We start from the raw sequence: 20,474 nt of genomic DNA on the forward strand, positions 1-20,474 counted from the left end.
TGTTGGGGGTAAAAATCCCCAAATCTTTGCCCATAGTTGCTGATCAGATTACCCATGAATTCTCAAAACCCCCCCATATGGTTATATGTCCCATAAATCCCTTGTGTGCCACATTTCGGCTGTGTATTGTCTTCTTGTCTTCTCTATAAACGTCCCTTTTTTATTGTTCCTCCATTCATTGTTGCTTTTATGGAAGTCGTCGGATAGAGAAGGCGCTGAACTATACACGGCAGCCCTTATTAGTCACACAAGGACGACCATCTTGAAAGTTTTGGATCTTATTACAGAGGCTTTTTGACTTGCAATAAAATATCCACTTACTGAAGTCCCCACTCGAATGGTTTTATCATCTCAGTCGTTGAGCGGTTCAGTTACTGACATTTAGTGTCTTCTTCCCGTATTGTGTACTGATATCTCCTCCAGATTCCCAACAATGTAATCCTATAGAGTGCTCTGGGATCGGAGGAGTCCAGATAGGACTGGACCAGTGTCTGAGTGACTGGGGTTCCCTGGTTCTACCAGACACAATTATTCTGCGGGTCCATCATGTATTAACCCAGTCTCTGTATCTCTGGTACAACCTAAAACCTGGTGATGTCTCTCTGCGACTATTATAGTCTCTCTGCGTCCAGGACCAATTCTAGTCTTTGCCCCTTCCCGCGACCAATGATGTTACCTTACACACTAGTAGTCAGTGAGTGACACAGACATTGGTGACATCTAGTATCTAGTACACGTGATGATCTGCTCCATCAGGAAGAGGACTTATTTATGATTTCTCCCCATGGTTTTTCTTTGCTGAATTCATAGTCACCTCCATACAGCACAACTCCACACTGTGCCCCTAAAAATACCACAGTCACTTAAAATATAATGGAGTATGTTCCTAATATATATTATCCTCACAACATGACTGAACACACCATTCCCCACATAAAACATCCTTTATATAGTCACTCCAATAAATTATAGTATATACAGCACCCACAATTTGTTAGGTGCCCTAATTTATCCTCACTCCCAGTAGTAGCCTCCCCCTGTATACCCAGCCTCCCCCTGTATACCCAGCCTCCCCCTGTATACCCAGCCTCCCCCTGTATACACAGACACCCCCTTGTATATGCAGCCCTCCCCCTTGTATATGCAGCCCCCCCCTTGTATATGCAGCCCTCCCTCTTGTATACACAGCCCTCCCCCCTGTATACCCAGCCCTCCCCCCTGTATACCCAGCCCTCCTCCCTGTACACCCAGCCCTCCCCCCTGTATACCCAGCCCTCCATCCTGTATACCCAGCCCTCCCCCTTTATACACAGCCTTCCCCCATTTATACACAGCCCTCCCCCATGTATACACAGCCCCCCCCCCCTCTGTATACACAGCCCTCCTGTATACACTGCTAATAAATTGTTAGGTGCTGTCTTAGCCTCATGATGTCAAAATGTGAACAGCATGATGAGGAAATACTATTTTTTCATTGAAACATGATATTTATTGTGCAGTTGATGAATCAAACGCCTGATGTAAATATTGAAGTTTAGAAAAGGTCAATTAATTTCAACTGTAAAGATGAGAGGCCATTATAGGGTCATCCTAAAATGTCATCCCCAAGTCAAATGTCCATAACTTTTATGTGTATTATAGAGCTTTACAGATCGGTGTAATCCTATGGAGGGTTCTGCGCTGTAGATACGAGATACTGTAGATTGTACTTCCTATATAATTAACACCAGATCTTCTCTTTTTGTGTTATGAAACAGAATAATTAATGAGATACAATTTCTTGTGGAAACATTTTCACTATTTTCTTGTTGGAAAAAGTTCATTTAATCCTAAATGGAAACCTTTTTTTTTTACTAATGATAAATTCCGGAGTGTCTGAGGGAAGTTCGGGGAAGGGACTGCAATTACTGGCTGGTTAATGATGATGTGATTAGGGTTCTTCTCCTAATGAGATTAATGGGTGACACCAGGAATCCTTCATCTTTTATCTCAGATTTGCTGACAGACGTTACCTCTGACAATGGTGGCGTATTAACGAGGCGCAGGTACCCCGCAAAATCCCAAAACACTGGCGTGGAGGCATCATTAGAGTCGGCTCTCCTGTCACTCTCATCCCTGGAAATGGAGTCTCTCCGTCCACGCCGCCGCCACGTCCCAGACAGATCCGCACGGAGAGATATGGAACCTATAATTTTGTGCATGAATATTCAACAGCGGAAAATGTGATGAGTTGACATTTTGTGGATTTGATGAATTCTGGAGAAGTGGAATGAAAGATATAGAGAGAAATCTACAGGGACTTGTGCGCTCCGGTGGAGGCTACGGGCTCAAGGAATTAACTTCTGGAGTGTAAAAAATGTTTATTAATTAGGAAAAAGTTCCAAGCAGAAGACCTGCAACCACTAAGGAGGTCATCCCCGGCCACGAGGAAGGGAGGAGACGAGTCACTGCAGCGTTATAGAGACCAATAAAAGATAAAAAGATATTACAGAGAGATAGAAAAATGATTCATATAGATACATTCTAACCACAAACTATGATGTATTTTATTTGGTCACCCTTTTCTTCTTTGTACATCTAGAGGCTGGAGGTTCCCCCCATTCTTCTTTGTACATCTAGAGGCTGGAGGTTCCCCCCATTCTTCTTTGTACATCTAGAGGCTGGAGGTTCCCCCATTCTTCTTTGTACATCTAGAGGCTGGAGGTTCCCCATTCTTCTTTGTACATCTAGAGGCTGGAGGTTCCCTCATTCTTCTTTGGACATGTAGAGGCTGGAGGTTCCCCCATTCTTCTTTGTACATCTAGAGGCTGGAGGTTCCCCCATTCTTCTTTGTACATCTATAGGCTGGAGGTTCCCTCATTCTTCTTTGGACATGTAGAGGCTGGAGGTTCCCCCATTCTTCTTTGTACATCTAGAGCCTGGAGGTTCCCCCATTCTTCTTTGCACATTTAGCGGCTGGAGGTTCCCCTCTTTGCAGTATGGCTCTAGCTCAGTTACATTGGTTCTTTCTACCATAGTGTGACTATGGTCTGTCAGTGGTCAATGGGCGGCCATGTTTTGGTAAGTTGATCATTTTGCCATATTACTTCCAGTTACAGATGAAGGTTAAGGAGATGTAAAGATATTCCTAAGGCTACATTCACACACATGTATGGGGGACGTATATACGGCCGATATACGTCCCCCATTCACTCCTATGGGCTCACGGGCCTGTACGGGAGCGGTACGGTGCAGCACACGTGCGGCACCGTACCGCTCCGTAGCACGGGAAAAGGTAGGACATGTCCTATCTTTTCCCGTGATACGGCGCCGTGCGCTGTATCTTCCTATGGAGAGGGGCGGGGGTGAGCAGCGCTCATCCCCTGCTCCTCTCCGCAGCGCCGATGTACTACGGTACGGCAGGCATACATCATGTGAATGTAGCCTAACCCTGTTGAGCACTGTGTCAGAACTATATACTTGGGCTGTAGGCTTTGTGCCTTTATGATGCTCTTTGTCCACTTATGTTCTCTAACAAACCTCTGAGGCCTCCACAGAACATGTGAAGTTATACAGAGAATAAATTTACTTCTAATGGCGACTGAACAATAGATTTTATTTCAGGTTATCAGAGTACAGGCTCCACACATATAAACTCCACAAAAAAAAAAATCTTAAAGTGGACGACATATTCATTACACTAAAAATAATTGATATGATAGCTATACGATGGATAGAGATCTATTCAACATGGAAAGAGCGATAGATATGAGGTAGATGAATAGATAGATATGAGATAGATAGGAGATAGATATGAGGTAGATAGATAGATAGATAGATAGATATGAGGTAGATGAATAGATAGATAGGAGATAGATAGGAGATAGATAGGAGATAGATAGATAGGAGATAGATAGATAGGAGATAGATAGTGTGAGAAAGTGAGAGGTATTGTGTGGGAGCACCGCTATCTGTCTTACAGGCAGATAAAATGCAGGTGGTAAAAGCCCTGGATTTGTCTACAGTAACTCAAGGGTTAATGCAGACATGTGATAAGCAGGAGTAGTCTGTTTGGTCCATGTTGGCCTCGCTAGCATAGACACCTTTGTAATGTCCGTACTGGGCCTGCTTATTATGGAGTAGGGGTAGGCTGGTAGTGGGACTCCTACTCCACCCGGGCTTCGGTCCTGGGCTTCTGTATAGCCCACCGGTGCGGGTCACAGGCCTTGTTAGGGCCTGATATAATCTGCAGACAGGCAGAGGCACTACTTGGAGAGCTGAAGGCTAAGACTGAGTTCACACAGCAAAGGTAACTGAGCGCCTCCTGTACTACTGCTGGCCCAGAGCGTGTGCCGGGCAGCCTGGTACCCTATAGCTAGGACCTGATATTGTACTAGGCAGTGCCCAGCCGGGCAGGGTTTATTTTTGTGTTGCTTTATATGTGCCAAAACCAAGGCTGAATTTATGTTGTTTTCTGAAGTGTGAATAAAACACTTTATTTGGACTTTAACTCTGCATGTGTCCCTGCTTCCTGCACTACTACCAGGCATCTACCTGAGCAATTCCCCACAATGGATAGATATGACATATTTCCGTATGTTTAGATAGATAGATATGAGATAGATGGATGGATAGATAGATATAAGATGGATAGATATGAGATGGATATATAGGTAGATAGGAGATGGATGGATAGATAGAAAGATACAAGATGGATAGATAGATATGAGTTGGATAGGAGATAGATAAGAGACAGATGGATCCCATAGGTAATCGGTAGATGGATATATGGGAGTCGGCCATGTAGAGTAATTCCCGCGCTCTGTAGTCAGAGCTGCAGACCGTCCCTTGTTAAAGTGTGAATATTAATCATCGTGTTGCTATGGTAATGATTTTATTTTAAATATAAGCTCCAAAATGATGATTTCCAGCCGGCGTCTTCTCCTCACACTGAGTTTTTGTGTAATAATTGCATTTAGCCCGGTGCTGGTGGATCTCACCTCCGCCGAGTCTACATCCATGTTATCACATGTGTTCATTAGGGCCCAGCGGGGGCTCGGCAGCAGGGGGCCACACATCCCACATGCATCATTTGAGCTTCTCTCTCTCTCTGAATCGGCATATTAAAAAAAAGTGTGGGAAAATAAAATCTAAAACATATTGTGGAGTATTATGTGCAAAAATAAATACTGCAAACTGCAGAACCGCGTGACGCTAGCGAGGGGTGGGGGTTGGTTCGGAGTTACATAGAAGTTTAATGTTCAGTTCTAATATATAAATCATCACTATCCATGGGGACAAACACACATAGATGTACACAGATACATATATATATATATATATATATATATATATATATATATATATATATATAAGCACAAGTAGAAAACAACAGTTCCTGCTCACCTTCCAACTTGACTGCTGACCAGCGCAAAGTACATCCAAAAAAGCCCCACGGACCAAAGGCAAGTATTCCAAGAAGAAGAAGTAGATGTCAGCGCTCCAAGGAAATGCAGTAAAAATTCAAATCGTTTATTTCCAAATAAGGTAAAAACCACAAAAGGCAAGTAAACATACGTGTGGTGGCCCAGGTATAGTGACCGACGCGTTTCGCCCTATCTCAGGGCTTAGTCATGGTCTCAGTAGCTCTAAAAATATCCAAATGCTGAAAATTTAAAGATCCCGCTCCGGTAATGGCGGGTGACATCACGGTCACGTGACAGAAGTCACATGATCGGGTCGAGACCCGCCCACCTCTGTACAGCGGGATAATGTATCATAAGAACTACAAAAGGTTTAAAAACAAACACATTAAAGGGGTATGGTAAGTATTGAAGAGACACTGATTGACAGTATATAGTTCAATACAAAGAGGATAATGAAATTATACAAATATACGAGAACCCATATACAGGTATCACACATGGAAGTTATAGTCACATAACCATAAAACAAACTTGGATGTAATATAATAGTGAACGCTAAAAACCCAGGTACAATCAAGTGCATTGGTGATAAAGACTAAATGACGATTCTCTTTGCATACATTAGCCTGAGCATAGCTGAAAAATCTATTGGCAACATGGGGGAAAAAGTAAATACCTGGAGATTATACGTATAAGCTGGCTCAGCTAGAGTAAAATGCAGCGAGGTGAACAATATATATGTATGATAGATTTTGGGTTTTTTTTCCCAGAGAACAAAAAAAAGAGGCTCTCTTTATCCGGGTGCAGCCTGCAGATTTTGGGGAATCTTTCTTAGCTTAGTTTCTGTATTTGATAACTGGAAAGTTACTTTGTATAGTTCTCCCTCCCCTCTCACAGCACAGTGCGGAGTAGATGCTGCAGCTGCATCTCCCCATTCCCCCCATAATTGTTTTACACATGATTTATAGCTGTAAACATACGTTCTAAACTTTTTCAAGACACGTGCTGCAGCTGCATCTCTCTTTTTACCCTTTTTATACTGGATGGATGCAATGAGCCTCACAAGAACTGCCCCAGGACACTTTACTCTTTTATGTGTCAAAGACTGATTCCTTTAATCTAATCCTATATAGTATTTGTAGGTCCCACTCCCCTCTCGCAGCAGGTAGTGACCCTAAGGGAGAGATGTTGCAGCTGTATGCTTTGCCGCATGATCCTGAAAGTCTCCCAATTTCTATCCTTGGTGTCTTTATCCCCCATTCATCAAGACCAAATTCTTTGATCCAATCATATCCTTGTATCTGCAGCTCCCTCTTCCCTCTTAGAGCAGGTAGTAACTCTGAGGGAAAGCTGCTGCTACTGTATCCCAGCTTACTTACACATTGTTTTTCAGCAACCCTAAAAGAGATGTATACTATGAACGCTATTTCATATATACTCACCTTGTCATGTATTCCCATAATGCCATTGTTTTATTCTCTGTACCCAGTTTACTGGAGTCTCCTGAAACCCTCTCCTGTTTTTGGCTTCTACAGTGCTTTGTTATGCCAGTTGGAAATGTGATTCTTGGAGCCTCCTTAGACCTATCCCTGCATCTCTGTCCTCTGTGTTTCAAGACAGGATTCTAGCAGCTCCCTTTCCCCTCTCACAGCAAGAAGTAACAGTGAGGGATAAATGTTGCAGCTGCATCTCCTTTTCTTTCACCCATTAATTTTTTGAACTGGATCGAAATGTCATTCCGGAAGCCTTTTCATAGAATTATCCTTGGATCTTTGCCCTATGTGCATCAAGACCTGATTCCTGTAGCTACGTTCCCTCTCTCACAGCAAACACTGACAGCAAGGTAGAGATGCTGCAGCTGCTTCCTCATTCCTTCCCCATTACTTTTCGATTCTAGATAGAAATGTGATCCTATGTACTGTCCCAGAATCTATCCCAACTCCATCCATCAAGAGCCAGAATGATATGTCTGGTGTTTGCAGCTCCCTCTCCCCTCTCACAGCAAGTAGTAACACTCAGTAATAGCAGCTGCTGTTGCTTCTTCTCTCTCTTTTTTTATTACGCTGTATCCTTCAATAACTGAGGAGGCTTGTGCATGTACATGAAGAGTCTGAAGAGAAGGAAATAGGATGTGGAATCTTTTATGAACCTGGAATATGTCTCGGCATATTTTCATAATTTTTATAGCAATTTTTCAGCGCACCTTTACTGGGCTGGTTACATTGTTATCAGGTACAGTATTCCTTTTGAGACTTTTTAAAAAAAATGTTCTTACATCTTTTTTGTAGGAATTACTGAATAAACCAATGGTAGAGAACCTGCGGATGAAGCCCCTCCCCCTATGGCTGAGTTGGACTGATGCCTCCATGAAATGTTAATGAGATCAGGGAAACATTTTGTGATCTTGGAGCTGAAGTTGGTTCCTGATATTTGAGTCATATCTCCGGACAAATTGCTGTATTGTCACGGCGCTAAGTACCATCCAGGTGGGAGAAGCGACTCCCCGCTCTTCATCTATCTGCAGCGCAGGAGAAATGTCACAGTGAGATCTTCTATCGGCTTCATGCTCCTCACTAATTAACGGGAAGCAGTTGGAGTTCAGTGTCTTTTTTTTTTTAAGACATCACAACTTACAGTGTGCAGAGGATGTTGGAGCCGGAGCGGGGGATACTGCTGCTCCTGCATGGTTTCTAAATCCATAATGCAAGACAATTAAAGGGGATGGAAGAAAAGGGTCATCGGTTGTGTGCATGAAAGAGTTAAACTGTATGTTCTACTATATTATACTATATGTATCAAGAGTCTCCATTGTTGTTCTTCATCCGGCAGTGTGAACTGGGCTCTAGTGGCAGACTGACTTTGTGTTGGCCACACCCATCTCTCCGCCCTCTGCCTTTGATTTGCAAGACTTAACACCGTGTGACTGTGACTGCCTGCTCCTGCCACCTGGAGTAGAGCCTAAACTTAATAATAATAATAATTATTATTTATATGGCGCACACAGATTATGCAGCGCTGCACAGATCTTGGCAAATCAGTCCCTGAACCCAATGGGGCTCACAATCTAATAAACCTACCAGTATGTTTTTGGAGTGTGGGAGGAAACCGGAGGACCCGGAGGAAACCCATGCAAACACGGAGAGAACATACAAACTCTTTGCAGATGTTGACCTGGGTGGGATTGGAACCCAGGACTCCAGTGCTGCAAGGCTGTAGTGCTAACCACTCTATTGTGCTCTCTACTTTCTATAAGTATTCGCCGCTCCCTTCAAACAGGGCTGGTCAATTTCTTTCTAGCTCTGGTCGCACTCTGTTTACACTTGAGCTGTCTGCTGTTTCTACTAATCTTCCGTTTTTTGTTTTTATATATATATATATATATATATATATATATATATATATATATATATATATCTTGCCTTGGGGGAGATTTATTAATCTGCCCACAACAGAATTCTGATGCAGTTTGCACTAAAAATCTGTCTGTACCACGTTTATAAAGGGCTTTAGACAGTTTTCTGGCTTTCCTACTACTAGTTTGACAAAGGAGTGTGGCCTAAGGAAAGGGGCGTGGTCTCACACCAAAATGGTCAGGAATACTGCTCACCCAACAGAATTGTTTCCTAACTTTTTGGTGTAAAGTAATAGGAGGTGCAGAGTACGACTAGACAGTCTTATACTAGGACAGATTTATCATCCAGCATTAGACACTTTTATAAATCTGGTGCAGAATAAGACTGTCTAGGCTAACTCTGCACTGTCTAACCTTAGGGCACTTTTTATAAATCTGCCCAAGTGTGTTTTTCTTATTTATGTCCACACAGAGTCCTAGCAAGGGATTGTCTTCAAGTTGTCCCGTGTTACTAAGAAACACTGAGGCAATAGGCAGGTGTCGGATTTGGCGACTAAGTTTAGGGTTCACTGTCCTCTCTGTCTTCCGGAGTCCCAGTTCCCCCTGCCATAGGAGAATTAGCTCCAAGCTGTGGCTTTGGCCTGTTCTCTCGTTCTGAGCGTACTGATAGTTGTAGTTCTCTAACAGTTTATTGCATTATCCATGTTCATTGCTGGGGATGCGAAGATTGGGACAACCAACATTCTTCTTCCCCCCTGATAAATAGAAGGGCATTAAAAAGATCTGTGTATTCCATCCTATTGTCCTTGGATAGAGCTGGTGCGTAAGTGCTGAACATGTCGGACTGTTCTTTATGTGAATAGCACCCCCGATCTCATGATGGATGACAGTATGAGACACGTTTTATCCTGTAGATAGAGAATAACATAAAAACATAAGACCCCCTGGACTCCAACAGCTTAATGTTGTTTTTTCACTTTGGAGCCGGAGAAAGTGAGAGCTGCCCAGGAAGTGGCGCCGCCTATAGGTTGTGTCTGGTAGTGCAACTTGACACCATTGAAGTGGATCGAGTGTGAACATGGTTGGAATAAAAAAGGTGCCTTGATTTTTCGGAAAAAGAAACAACCAAAACTGGAAATGAACAGTATATACTTGAGTATAAGCTGACCCAAGTATAAGCCGAGACTCCTAATTTTACCACAAAAACCTGGTAAAACTTTTTTTTTTTACTCGAGTATAAGCCGAGTTTGGGTTTTCAGCACAATTTTTTGTGCTGAAAAACTAGGCTTATACTCAAGTATATATGGTATTAGCTACAAAACTCAAGCCATGGACACAAGTGGAGCTCTTAGTACTCATGTATTACATCTATAGCTTTGTATATAGGACTCTATTATTTGATATTTTCCCAAGGAGGTAGAAGACAAAGTCACCTCCTGCGGAATTTCATGTATTTGTATCTGGTTTGTGCCTCCCTGGGGACGTCATGGATGTAACCGGTGACTGATGTTCTCTTTGACCTTTCTCACCCTCCTCCATCTTCCAGTTAGGTCTCGGAGAAATCCCAGAGGGAAACTCGGAATTATCTCTAAAGATATCCTGACATCCTGACAACATCACCTGCTAAATTGATTTTGGGACTCCAATGTAAAAGTGTAACAGAAACAGGACAAGGGTCTGAGTTTTGAGATCCAACCACTGGGGCTAAAATTCCTTTGAAATGAGGCTTTAAAGGTGAGGTTCTGCAGCAGCTGAGGTTTGTGGTATAATGTCCTGCAGCAGCTGAGGTATGCATTATGATGTTCTGCAGCAGCTGAGGTGTGTATTATGATGCTCTATAGCAGCTGAGTTGCTTACTATGAGGTTCTGCAGCAACTGGGTTTGTATTATGAGGTTCTGCAGCAGCTGAGGTGTATATTATATGTGTCCACTAATGTGTGTATTATAAGGGTCAGCAGCAGAATAAGTGTGTATAATGAGGTTCTGCAGCAGCTAGGATAGGTTTTATGAGGTTCTGCAGCAGCTAGGATAGGTTTTATGATGTTCTGCAGCAGCTGAGGTGTGCATTATGAGGTTCTGCAGCAGCTGAGGTGTGCATTATGAGGTTCTGCAGCAGCTGAGGTGTGCATTATGAGGTTCTGCAGCAGCTGAGGTGTGCATTATGAGGTTCTGCAGCAGCTGAGGTGTGCATTATGAGGTTCTGCAGCAGCTGAGGTGTGCATTATGAGGTTCTGCAGCAGCTGAGGTGTGCATTATGAGGTTCTGCAGCAGCTGAGGTGTGCATTATGAGGTTCTGCAGCAGCTGAGGTGTGCATTATGAGGTTCTGCAGCAGCTGAGATGTGCATTTTGAAGTCCTGCAGCAGCTGAGGTGTGTATTAAGAGGTTCAGCAGCAGAAGTGTGTTTAATGAGGTTCTGCAGCAGCTGGGATAGATATAAGGTTCGGCAGCAGTTGAGGTGTGTATTATATGTGTCAACTGTTGTGTGTATTATAAGGGTCTGCAGCAGAAAACGTGTATGATGAGATTCTGCAGCAGCTGTGGTGGGCATTATGATGTTCTGCAGCAGCGCAGGTGTGCGTTATGAGGTTCTGCAGCATCTAGGGGCATTATGAGTTTCTTAGTAAATTGTGATTGGAAGATTCTATAGGAATAAAGTTTTATCTTTTATTTATTATGTGTTCAGTGTTGGGTTTATGGCGTTACTGTTACTCAGAATGAATTGGGGCTCCCATCAGTTTTCTCGCCCGGGAGCCTCCACCACCCTTAATCCGGGCCTATCTATAGTCACAGGAAAGCCCCTACGAGGAGCCTCTAGGTCGCCCTCCGCCCCCTAGCGATGATCCCTATAACCCTAGCGTGACCCGGCACTCACATCCTATATTCTCCCTGGGAGGAGGATCTTCCTTGTGATCCCGTTTTGCCATTTTTCAGCGCGTCGTCTGCGAGATGTAGAACATTGTTTTGAAATGTGCCCATCAGACGGAGATGAAATATTCATGCCGGACATTTATAAAATATGATTTAATGAGAGCTTAAAAGTATTTCTAATGAAAAATAGATTAGGTGTGTTTTTCATGTTCATTTTTACTTGAGTGAAGTTTCCAGCTCTGCAAAACTTGTTAAATAATTAGAATTAGTGAAAAAAATGATGTGACCTTAACCGTGGCTGAAGGGCAGAAAAAAATCTCACTTTAATTACTTAGTGGAAATGTTTCTCTACAATTTCGCTGTAGCGGTTGCTAAATAGCGGGATGGACATTTTTTTTTACATTAACATCGGAAGAAAATGTAATTAAATAATTTTAAAAACTGGATATTTTAAATTTGGAAGGGGCTGCTGTATGCAGGGGCGGGGCTGTTGTATGCAGGGGCGGGGCTGTTGTATGCAGGGGCGGGGCTGCTGTATGCAGGGGCGGGGCTGCTGTATGCAGGGGCGGGGCTGTTGTAGGCAGGGGCGGGGCTGTTGTAGGCAGGGGCGGGGCTGTTGTATGCAGGGAAAGATTACTTTGAGCAGGGATGGGGTTATTTCAATGGACAGGGCTATTTTAAGAATGGACAGGGCTTTTGTAAGCAGGGGAAAGACTACTGTAAGCAGGGATGGGGTTATTGTAAGCAGGGGTGGGGGCTACCATTGTGTATATGTTGCACTTGCTATGTGATTGCCATGGTCACATCAGCAGACCTCTGTGCATGGACTTCCTGTCATGTGACCATTGCTCCTAAAATACAGAGTATTAGTTACAATGTGTCAATGCTTACTTTTACTGCTACTGAGGGTGCAGTTAAGAAGATTTCATATTGGGATTATTATATGTACTGTAACCTAGACAATTAGATAAGGTGACCCCTCCCAAAAAAACAAGCCCTATTATCTATCACAAAGCAGCCCCTTCACTATGATGACCTCCAGTTATCACTGGTTTCCTGCTGTACGGAGCAGGGGGTTGTTCTCAGTCCAGGCCCGAGACCGATCCTCTCCTCTTCCCCCAGCATCAGTATAACATCCATCCGTATATAGTGCAGCAAATAATGTGTATATACTTTTACACTTCCATTACAGCAGTAATCAGGACGAGCTTACCTCTGCTCTCCAAATAACCTCAGCCGTAGAAAATCCCTTAAATGGAATGGAGACACATAAAACTTCATTTACACAGGTCTGCTGTGCGGAGTGTTTTTTTGGAGCAATGTAGCAGTTTATGAAATGGGGAGAACATCTCAGATCAGCCAGGCCTGGAAATACTAATAAATATCCACTGATGTCACATGATAGCGGGTTATTATTTTATAAAGCTTTAAATAGCCATGACATAGGAGCTGGACAACATTTACCCCTGCACTCACCTGTCTATAGGTGTGAATTACCCTCAGCATTCAGAGCTTCACCTAATCATAGATATGTATGTTATAAAACTGCCCCCTATGTACAAGAATATAACTACTATATTACTGCCCCTATGTACAAGAATATAACTACTATAATGCTGCCCCCTATGTACAATAATATAACTACTATAATACTGCCCCTATGTACAAGAATATAACTACTATAATGCTGCCCCCTATGTACAATAATATAACTACTATAATACTGCCCCTATGTGCAAGAATATAACTACTATAATACTGCCCCCTATATACAAGAATATAACTACTATAATACTGCCCCCTATGTACAAGAATATAACTACTATAATACTGCCCCCTATGTACAGGAATATAACTACTATAATACTGCCCCCTATGTACAAGAATATAACTACTATAATACTGCCCCCTATGTACAAGAATATAACTACTATAATACTGCCCCCTATGTACAAGAATATAACTACTATAATACTGCCCCTATGTACAAGAATATAACTACTATATTACTGCCCCTATGTACAAGAATATAACTACTATAATACTGCCCCCTATGTACAAGAATATAACTACTATAATACTGCCCCCTATGTACAAGGATATAACTACTATAATACTGCCCCCTATGTACAAGAATATAACTACTATAATACTGCCCCTATGTACAAGGATATAACTACTATAATACTGCCCCCTATGTACAAGAATATAACTACTATAATACTGCTCCTGTGTACAAGGATATAACTACTATAATACTGCCCCCTATGTACAAGAATATAACTACTATAATACTGCCCCTATGTACAAGGATATAACTACTATAATACTGCCCCTATGTACAAGGATATAACTACTATAATACTGCTCCTATGTACAAGGATATAACTACTATAATACTGCCCCCCTATGTACAAGGATATAACTACTATAATACTGCCCCCTATGTACAGGAATATAACTACTATAATACTGCCCCCTATGTACAGGAATATAACTACTATAATACTGCCCCTATGTACAAGAATATAACTACTATAATACTGCCCCCTATGTACAGGAATATAACTACTATAAAACTGCCCCCTATGTACAGGAATATAACTACTATAAAACTGCCCCCTATGTACAGGAATATAACTACTATGATACTTCCCCTATGTACAAGAATATAACTACTATATTACTGCCCCTATGTACAGGAATATAGCTACTATAATACTGCCCCCTATGTACAAGAATATAACTACTATAATACTGCCCCCTATGTACAAGAATATAACTACTATAATACTGCCCCCTATGTACAAGAATATAACTACTATAATACTGCCCCTATGTACAGGAATATAACTACTATAATACTGCCCCCTATGTACAAGAATATAACTACTATAATACTGCTCCCTATGTACAAGAATATAACTACTATAATACAGCCCCCTATGTACAGGAATATAACTACTATAATACTGCCCCCTATGTACAGGAATATAACTACTATAATACTGCCCCCTATGTACAAGAATATAACTACTATAATACTGCCCCCTATGTACAAGAATATAACTACTATAATACTGCCCCCTATGTACAAGAATATAACTACTATAATACTGCCCCCTATGTACAGGAATATACCTACTATAATACTGCCCCCTATGTACAAGAATATAACTACTATAATACAGCCCCCTATGTACAGGAATATAGATATTTATTTGATTCCGGAGAAACATATAAACAATGATTAAAGATAATTTTTATTGATCTCTGTGATATTGGGTTGCGGGGTGGGGGGGGGGTGATTTCCTCCCATGTTTGGGTATATACCGCTCTTTGGTGCTGTGGACCCTGGATGTGGTGCTGTGAGCGCTGACAGTAATATGATGCTTGTCAGGAGCTGCAGCTTTGGATCTGGACGGTGTAGCACTGATTAGCGCTGGCAGATTCCTCTAGGTTCACTGAATGCATCTCGGAGTCTTCCACAGAGCAGATATAATGGCACCTCATTGTTCCTGACGGATCGGGAGACGGCTCCTCCATTGGGGAGAGGCAGAATATTCACTGCCGGTAATGAAATCCCCTATAAAATCCTCTCATCTCTTTCCTCCATGATTAATTGCAGGTAATAAATGTGGAAGACATGAAAGTCTATTGATCCCAGCTCAGTGCGTATCGATGTACAGGGGCCTAGTAACTAATCATAGGGCCCGAGACCCCAGTACAGGGCCCCACGTGGTCACACCAGGGAGGGAGCGCGCTGTAACTATTGTATTGAATGATCTAAAGGAAACGTCTACTGGTGGAGTCAAATGCGAGGTAGATGTAATTGTATCCAGTCTAGACAATGCTCTGTGAGCTAAAATCTGGATTCCAGACTGATACATTGAAGCAAATCAATATATAACTAGTCCTGCTCCCAGCTGTGGAGACCACTGTATCCAGTCCTAGCTGTATCTAAACTGCCTGGTCTCTAGACTGATACATTGTAGCAAACGGACAGACCTGATGAGGAGTTTATTTTGCAATTGTAACAAACCTTCAGCTAAGAGCAGGACTCGCTATGTGCAGGGATTGCAGTCTTTGGATATATTTGTATGCATTCTAGACAATGCTCTGTGAGCTCAACACATCAGATCTCTCTGCTAGTTTGCTGCAATGTGACAAACTGGAATCCAGGCTGTTTAGCTCACAGAGCATTGTTGAAGCTTTTGCATTTGTCTCTTGTTCCAGAGCAGGACTTGCTGTACACGGTTTGGATTCTCTAGATATAATCTAGTCTGAACAATGCTCCATAAATGCATCGGAAGGAGCCGCACAAATCTCTGATAGTTTGGTGCAATGTATGAGTCTGGAGTCCAGGTTATATTGCTCACAGAGCATTGTCTAAGCTGTTTACATTTGTCCAGTCCAGGTCATATTGCTCACAGTGCATTGGCTGGACTAAACACAATTGTATGCAATTCTGAGCTGAGAGCAGCTATAGCTTTGTACAGTACCCGTGCTGGCTGTTTAGCTCACAGAGCATTGTCTAGACTGGATACAATAGTAAACTCCCCTTAGCTTAGATTTAAGGGATGTTTCCATTTCAACAAGTAATTGATATTCTTTGAATAATGAAACGTTATACTAATTTCCAATATACTTTCTGTATCAATTCCTCAGTTTTCCAGATCTCTGCTTGCTGTCATTCTATAGAAATCTTCATTGTGTACCTCAAGTGGACAGAAATCTCTCCATCGTCACACAGGTGCATGGCTTGTTATGTCACACAGCTGTGTACAGTACGGAATTGTTACAATGTATCAGTCTGGAGTCACAGAGCATTGTAGGGACTGGATATCATTGTCTCCAGAACAGAAATAGTTAATTATAGATTTGTTACAATGTATCAGTTAGGAGTCACAGAGCATTGTCTGCACTTCCTACAGTTGTATCCATTTCTCAGCTCGTCCTGCTCTTAGTTATGTCCTGGATCACTGCCTCTGAATGGTAACAGGAATGTTCTCCCTCACTGACAGCAAGCAGAGATCTTAAAATAGTGAAAATAAACTCTTAGTGACATAGAAATTAGAAAGTTTCGGGAACGCGGGCCAGCTCTGCTACATCTCTGACAATCTCCCCCAAGTTTTGCGGGTTGTCATAGCATCTTCCCTGATTTGCATATGTAAATGAGCGCCATACAGTATAGTGCAGGCTCCGGCATGTTAATGAGTGTTAGCTTTATTAATTAGACTCTGAGCCGATCCATTGTAGCGGGGCCATATGTTCCTGCGCGTTCTCCGGATTGTGCGCGCGTCTGCTGGAGCGCTGCGTTCCGTCTTGCCGGTGATAAATCAATCCTGTGCTGTAATCCTGCGCGGTGTCATCGCCTGGAGTCAGCGCTCTGTGATTTCTGGGCGCGGTGCGGGATTTATGGAATACATTGGATATATATTTGTATATATTAGCAGGCGACCGCCATACATCCCGCGCTCCACGTCATTCATCTTCTCAGCAGAGAGAGCAAAGCATCATGGGATGGATGACACCCCGCGCTGCTGCCGGGCGCCTCATGTTCTGGATGGGTTTAGATGCCCATTTCTGTTAATGACTTCTTCAGAGATTTGCAGAGCATTGCACTGCTCTCAGGCTCCCCAGATAGATGCACATTCTGCAGAATATTGCACCGCTGACCTCTCTACCTATCTGCAGAACATTGCACTGCTCTCAGGCTCACCAGATAGATGCACATTCTGCAGAATATTGCACCACTTACCTCTGTGTAGATTTGCAGAACATTGCACTGCTCTCACGCTTCCCAGATAGATGGACATTCTGCAGAATATTGCACCACTGAACTTTCTAGATATCTGCTGGACATTGCGCTTCTCTCAGGGTCCCCAGATAGATGGACATTCTGCAGAATATTGCAACAATGACTTCTGTGGAGATCTGCAGAACATTGCACTGCTCTCAGGCTCCCCAGATAATGGCAAATTCTGCAGGATATTGCACCACTGACCTCTGTGGAGATCTGCAGAACATTGCGCTGCTCTTAGGCTCCCCAGATAGATGGACATTCTGCTGGATATTGCTCCACTAACCTCTCTAGAGATCTGCAGAGCATTGCACTGCTCTCAGCCTTCTCCAATAAATAGACATTCTGCAGGATATTACACCCCTGAACTTTCTAGAGATCTGCAGAACATTGCACTGTTCTCAGAGTTCTAAAATAGATTGACTTTCTGCAGAATATTACACCACTGACCTCTGTAGAGATCTGCAGAACTGTGCTTATTCAACTCTGTTTCCACATTTTGCAGATTATTACACCGGAGACTTCTTTCAGTATCTGCAGAACATCACTCAATCACATCTATCGCCTGACAAAAACGTAGATACCTTATTACATCTCATGGGCTTTCAGGTTCTGCAGAATATTACACCACTCACATCGATAGGTATCTGCAGAGCATTGCTCCGTCCACTCTATCTTCTGCCAGATGAATAATAAGATGTTCTGCAGATTATCACATCACAGATCTTTCTAAAGATTTACAGAGCATCTGCAGAATTAACATTTATCATTATACATCTGCCAGGAGTCTGTGCGATGCTCTGCAGATACATTATATCTGATTGCTCCGCTGCCTCTATCTCCTGACAGATACATGTCCATCTGTAGATTATTTCATCCTTGCAGATCATTGCTCTTGTCTCTGAGGAAAGATATATGTTGACATGTTCTGCAGATTGTTACATCACCGACTTCTCTAGAGATCTGCAGAATATTGCTCGGTCCTCGTTACCTCCTAATGGATACATAATGATGACTTTGGCAGAATATTTGGTCCAACATTAGTTCTATGAGCTGACCTGCAGTCCTATGTAAGACCACAGATAACACAGTGATATCTCTCTGAGTACAGATCATGTAGTAGATGTGACCTGCAGTCCTATGTAACACCACAGATAACACAGTGATATCTCTCGGAGTACAGATCATGTAGTAGATGTGTCCTGCAGTCCTATGTAACACCACAGATAACACAGTGATATCTCTGAGTACAGATCATGTAGTAGTTGTGTCCTGCAGTCCTATGTAACACAACAGATAACACAGTGATATCTCTGAGTACAGATCATGTAGTAGATGTGTCCTGCAGTCCTATGTAACACCACAGATAACACAGTGATATCTCTCTGAGTACAGATCATGTAGTAGATGTGTCCTGCAGTCCTATGTAACACCACAGATAACACAGTGATGTCTCTGAGTACAGGTCATGTAGTAGATGTGTCCTGCAGTCCTATGTAACACCACAGATAACACAGTGATATCTCTCTGAGTACAGATCATGTAGTAGATGTGTCCTGCAGTCCTATGTAACACCACAGATAACACAGTGATATCTCTGAGTACAGATCATGCAGTAGATGTGTCCTGCAGTCCTATGTAACACCACAGATAACACAGTGATATCTCTGGGTACAGATCATGTAGTAGATGTCTCCTGCAGTCCTATGTAACATCACAGATAACACAGTGATATCTCTCTGAGTACAGATTATGTAGTAGATGTGTCCTGCAGTCCTAACACTATAGATAACACAGTGATATCTCTGATTACAGATCGTGTAGTAGATGTGTCCTGCAGTCCTATGTAACACCACAGATAACACAGTGATATCTCTGAGTACAGATCATGTAGTAGATGTGTCCTGCAGTCCTATGTAACACCACAGATAACACAGTGATATCTCTGAGTACAGATCATGTAGTAGATGTGTCCTGTAGTCCTATGTAACACCACAGATAACACAGTGATATCTCTGAGTACAGATCATGTAGTAGATGTGTCCTGCAGTCCTATGTAACACCACAGATAACACAGTGATATCTCTGAGTACAGATCATGTAGTAGATGTGTCCTGCAGTCCTATGTAACACCACAGATAACACAGTGATATCTCTGAGTACAGATCATGTAGTAGATGTGTCCTGCAGTCCTATGTAACACCACAGATAACACAGTGGTATCTCTCTGAGTACAGATCATGTAGTAGATGTGTCCTGCAGTCCCATGTAACACCACAGATAACACAGTGATATCTCTCTGAGTACAGATCATGTAGTAGATGTGTCCTGCAGTCCTATGTAACACCACAGATAACACAGTGTTATCTCTCTGAGTACAGATCATGTAGTAGATGTGTCCTGCAGTCCTATGTAACACCACAGATAACACAGTGATATCTCTGAGTACAGATCATGTAGTAGATGTGTCCTGCAGTCCTATGTAACACTGCACATAACACAGTGATATCTCTCTGAGTACAGATCATGTAGTAGATGTGTCCTGCAGTCCTATGTAACACCACAGATAACACAGTGATATCTCTGAGTACAGATCATGTAGTAGATGTGTCCTGCAGTCCTATGTAACACCGCACATAACACAGTGATATCTCTCTGAGTACAGATCATGTAGTAGATGTGACCTGCAGTCCTATGTAACACCACAGATAACACAGTGATATCTCTGAGTACAGATCATGTAGTAGATGTGTCCTGCAGTCCTATGTAACACCACAGATAACACAGTGATATCTCTATGAGTACAGATCATGTAGTAGATGTGACCTGCAGTCCTATGTAACACCACAGATAACACAGTGATATCTCTGAGTACAGATCATGTAGTAGATGAATCTGCAGTCCTATGTAACACCACAGATAACACAGTGATATCTCTGAGTACAGATCATGTAGTAGATGAATCTGCAGTCCTATGTAACACCACAGATAACACAGTGATATCTCTGAGTACAGATCATGTAGTAGATGTGTCCTGCAGTCCTA

At 42.5% G+C, this 20,474-nt stretch overlaps 1 protein-coding gene across 2 annotated transcripts in view; it reads left to right on the forward strand.

Annotated features, from left to right (window-relative positions):
* Positions 1 to 20,474, forward strand: part of PCDH11X (protocadherin 11 X-linked) — an 833,337-nt gene that overhangs the window by 472,711 nt on the left and 340,152 nt on the right. Inside the window, exon 5 of one of the 2 annotated variants that reach the window (XM_072123100.1) lies at positions 1,994 to 2,467. The exons of the other annotated variant lie outside the window; for it this stretch is intronic. Within the exon in view, the coding sequence (XP_071979201.1) occupies positions 1,994 to 2,002 (9 nt within the window). The 3' untranslated portion in view covers positions 2,003 to 2,467. Of the gene's footprint in view, positions 1 to 1,993; positions 2,468 to 20,474 lie in introns of those variants that run through there. 2 annotated transcript variants of the gene reach the window in all.

This window comes from Engystomops pustulosus, chromosome 9, assembly GCF_040894005.1.
Source record: "Engystomops pustulosus chromosome 9, aEngPut4.maternal, whole genome shotgun sequence".
Lineage (NCBI taxonomy): Eukaryota > Metazoa > Chordata > Amphibia > Anura > Leptodactylidae > Engystomops > Engystomops pustulosus.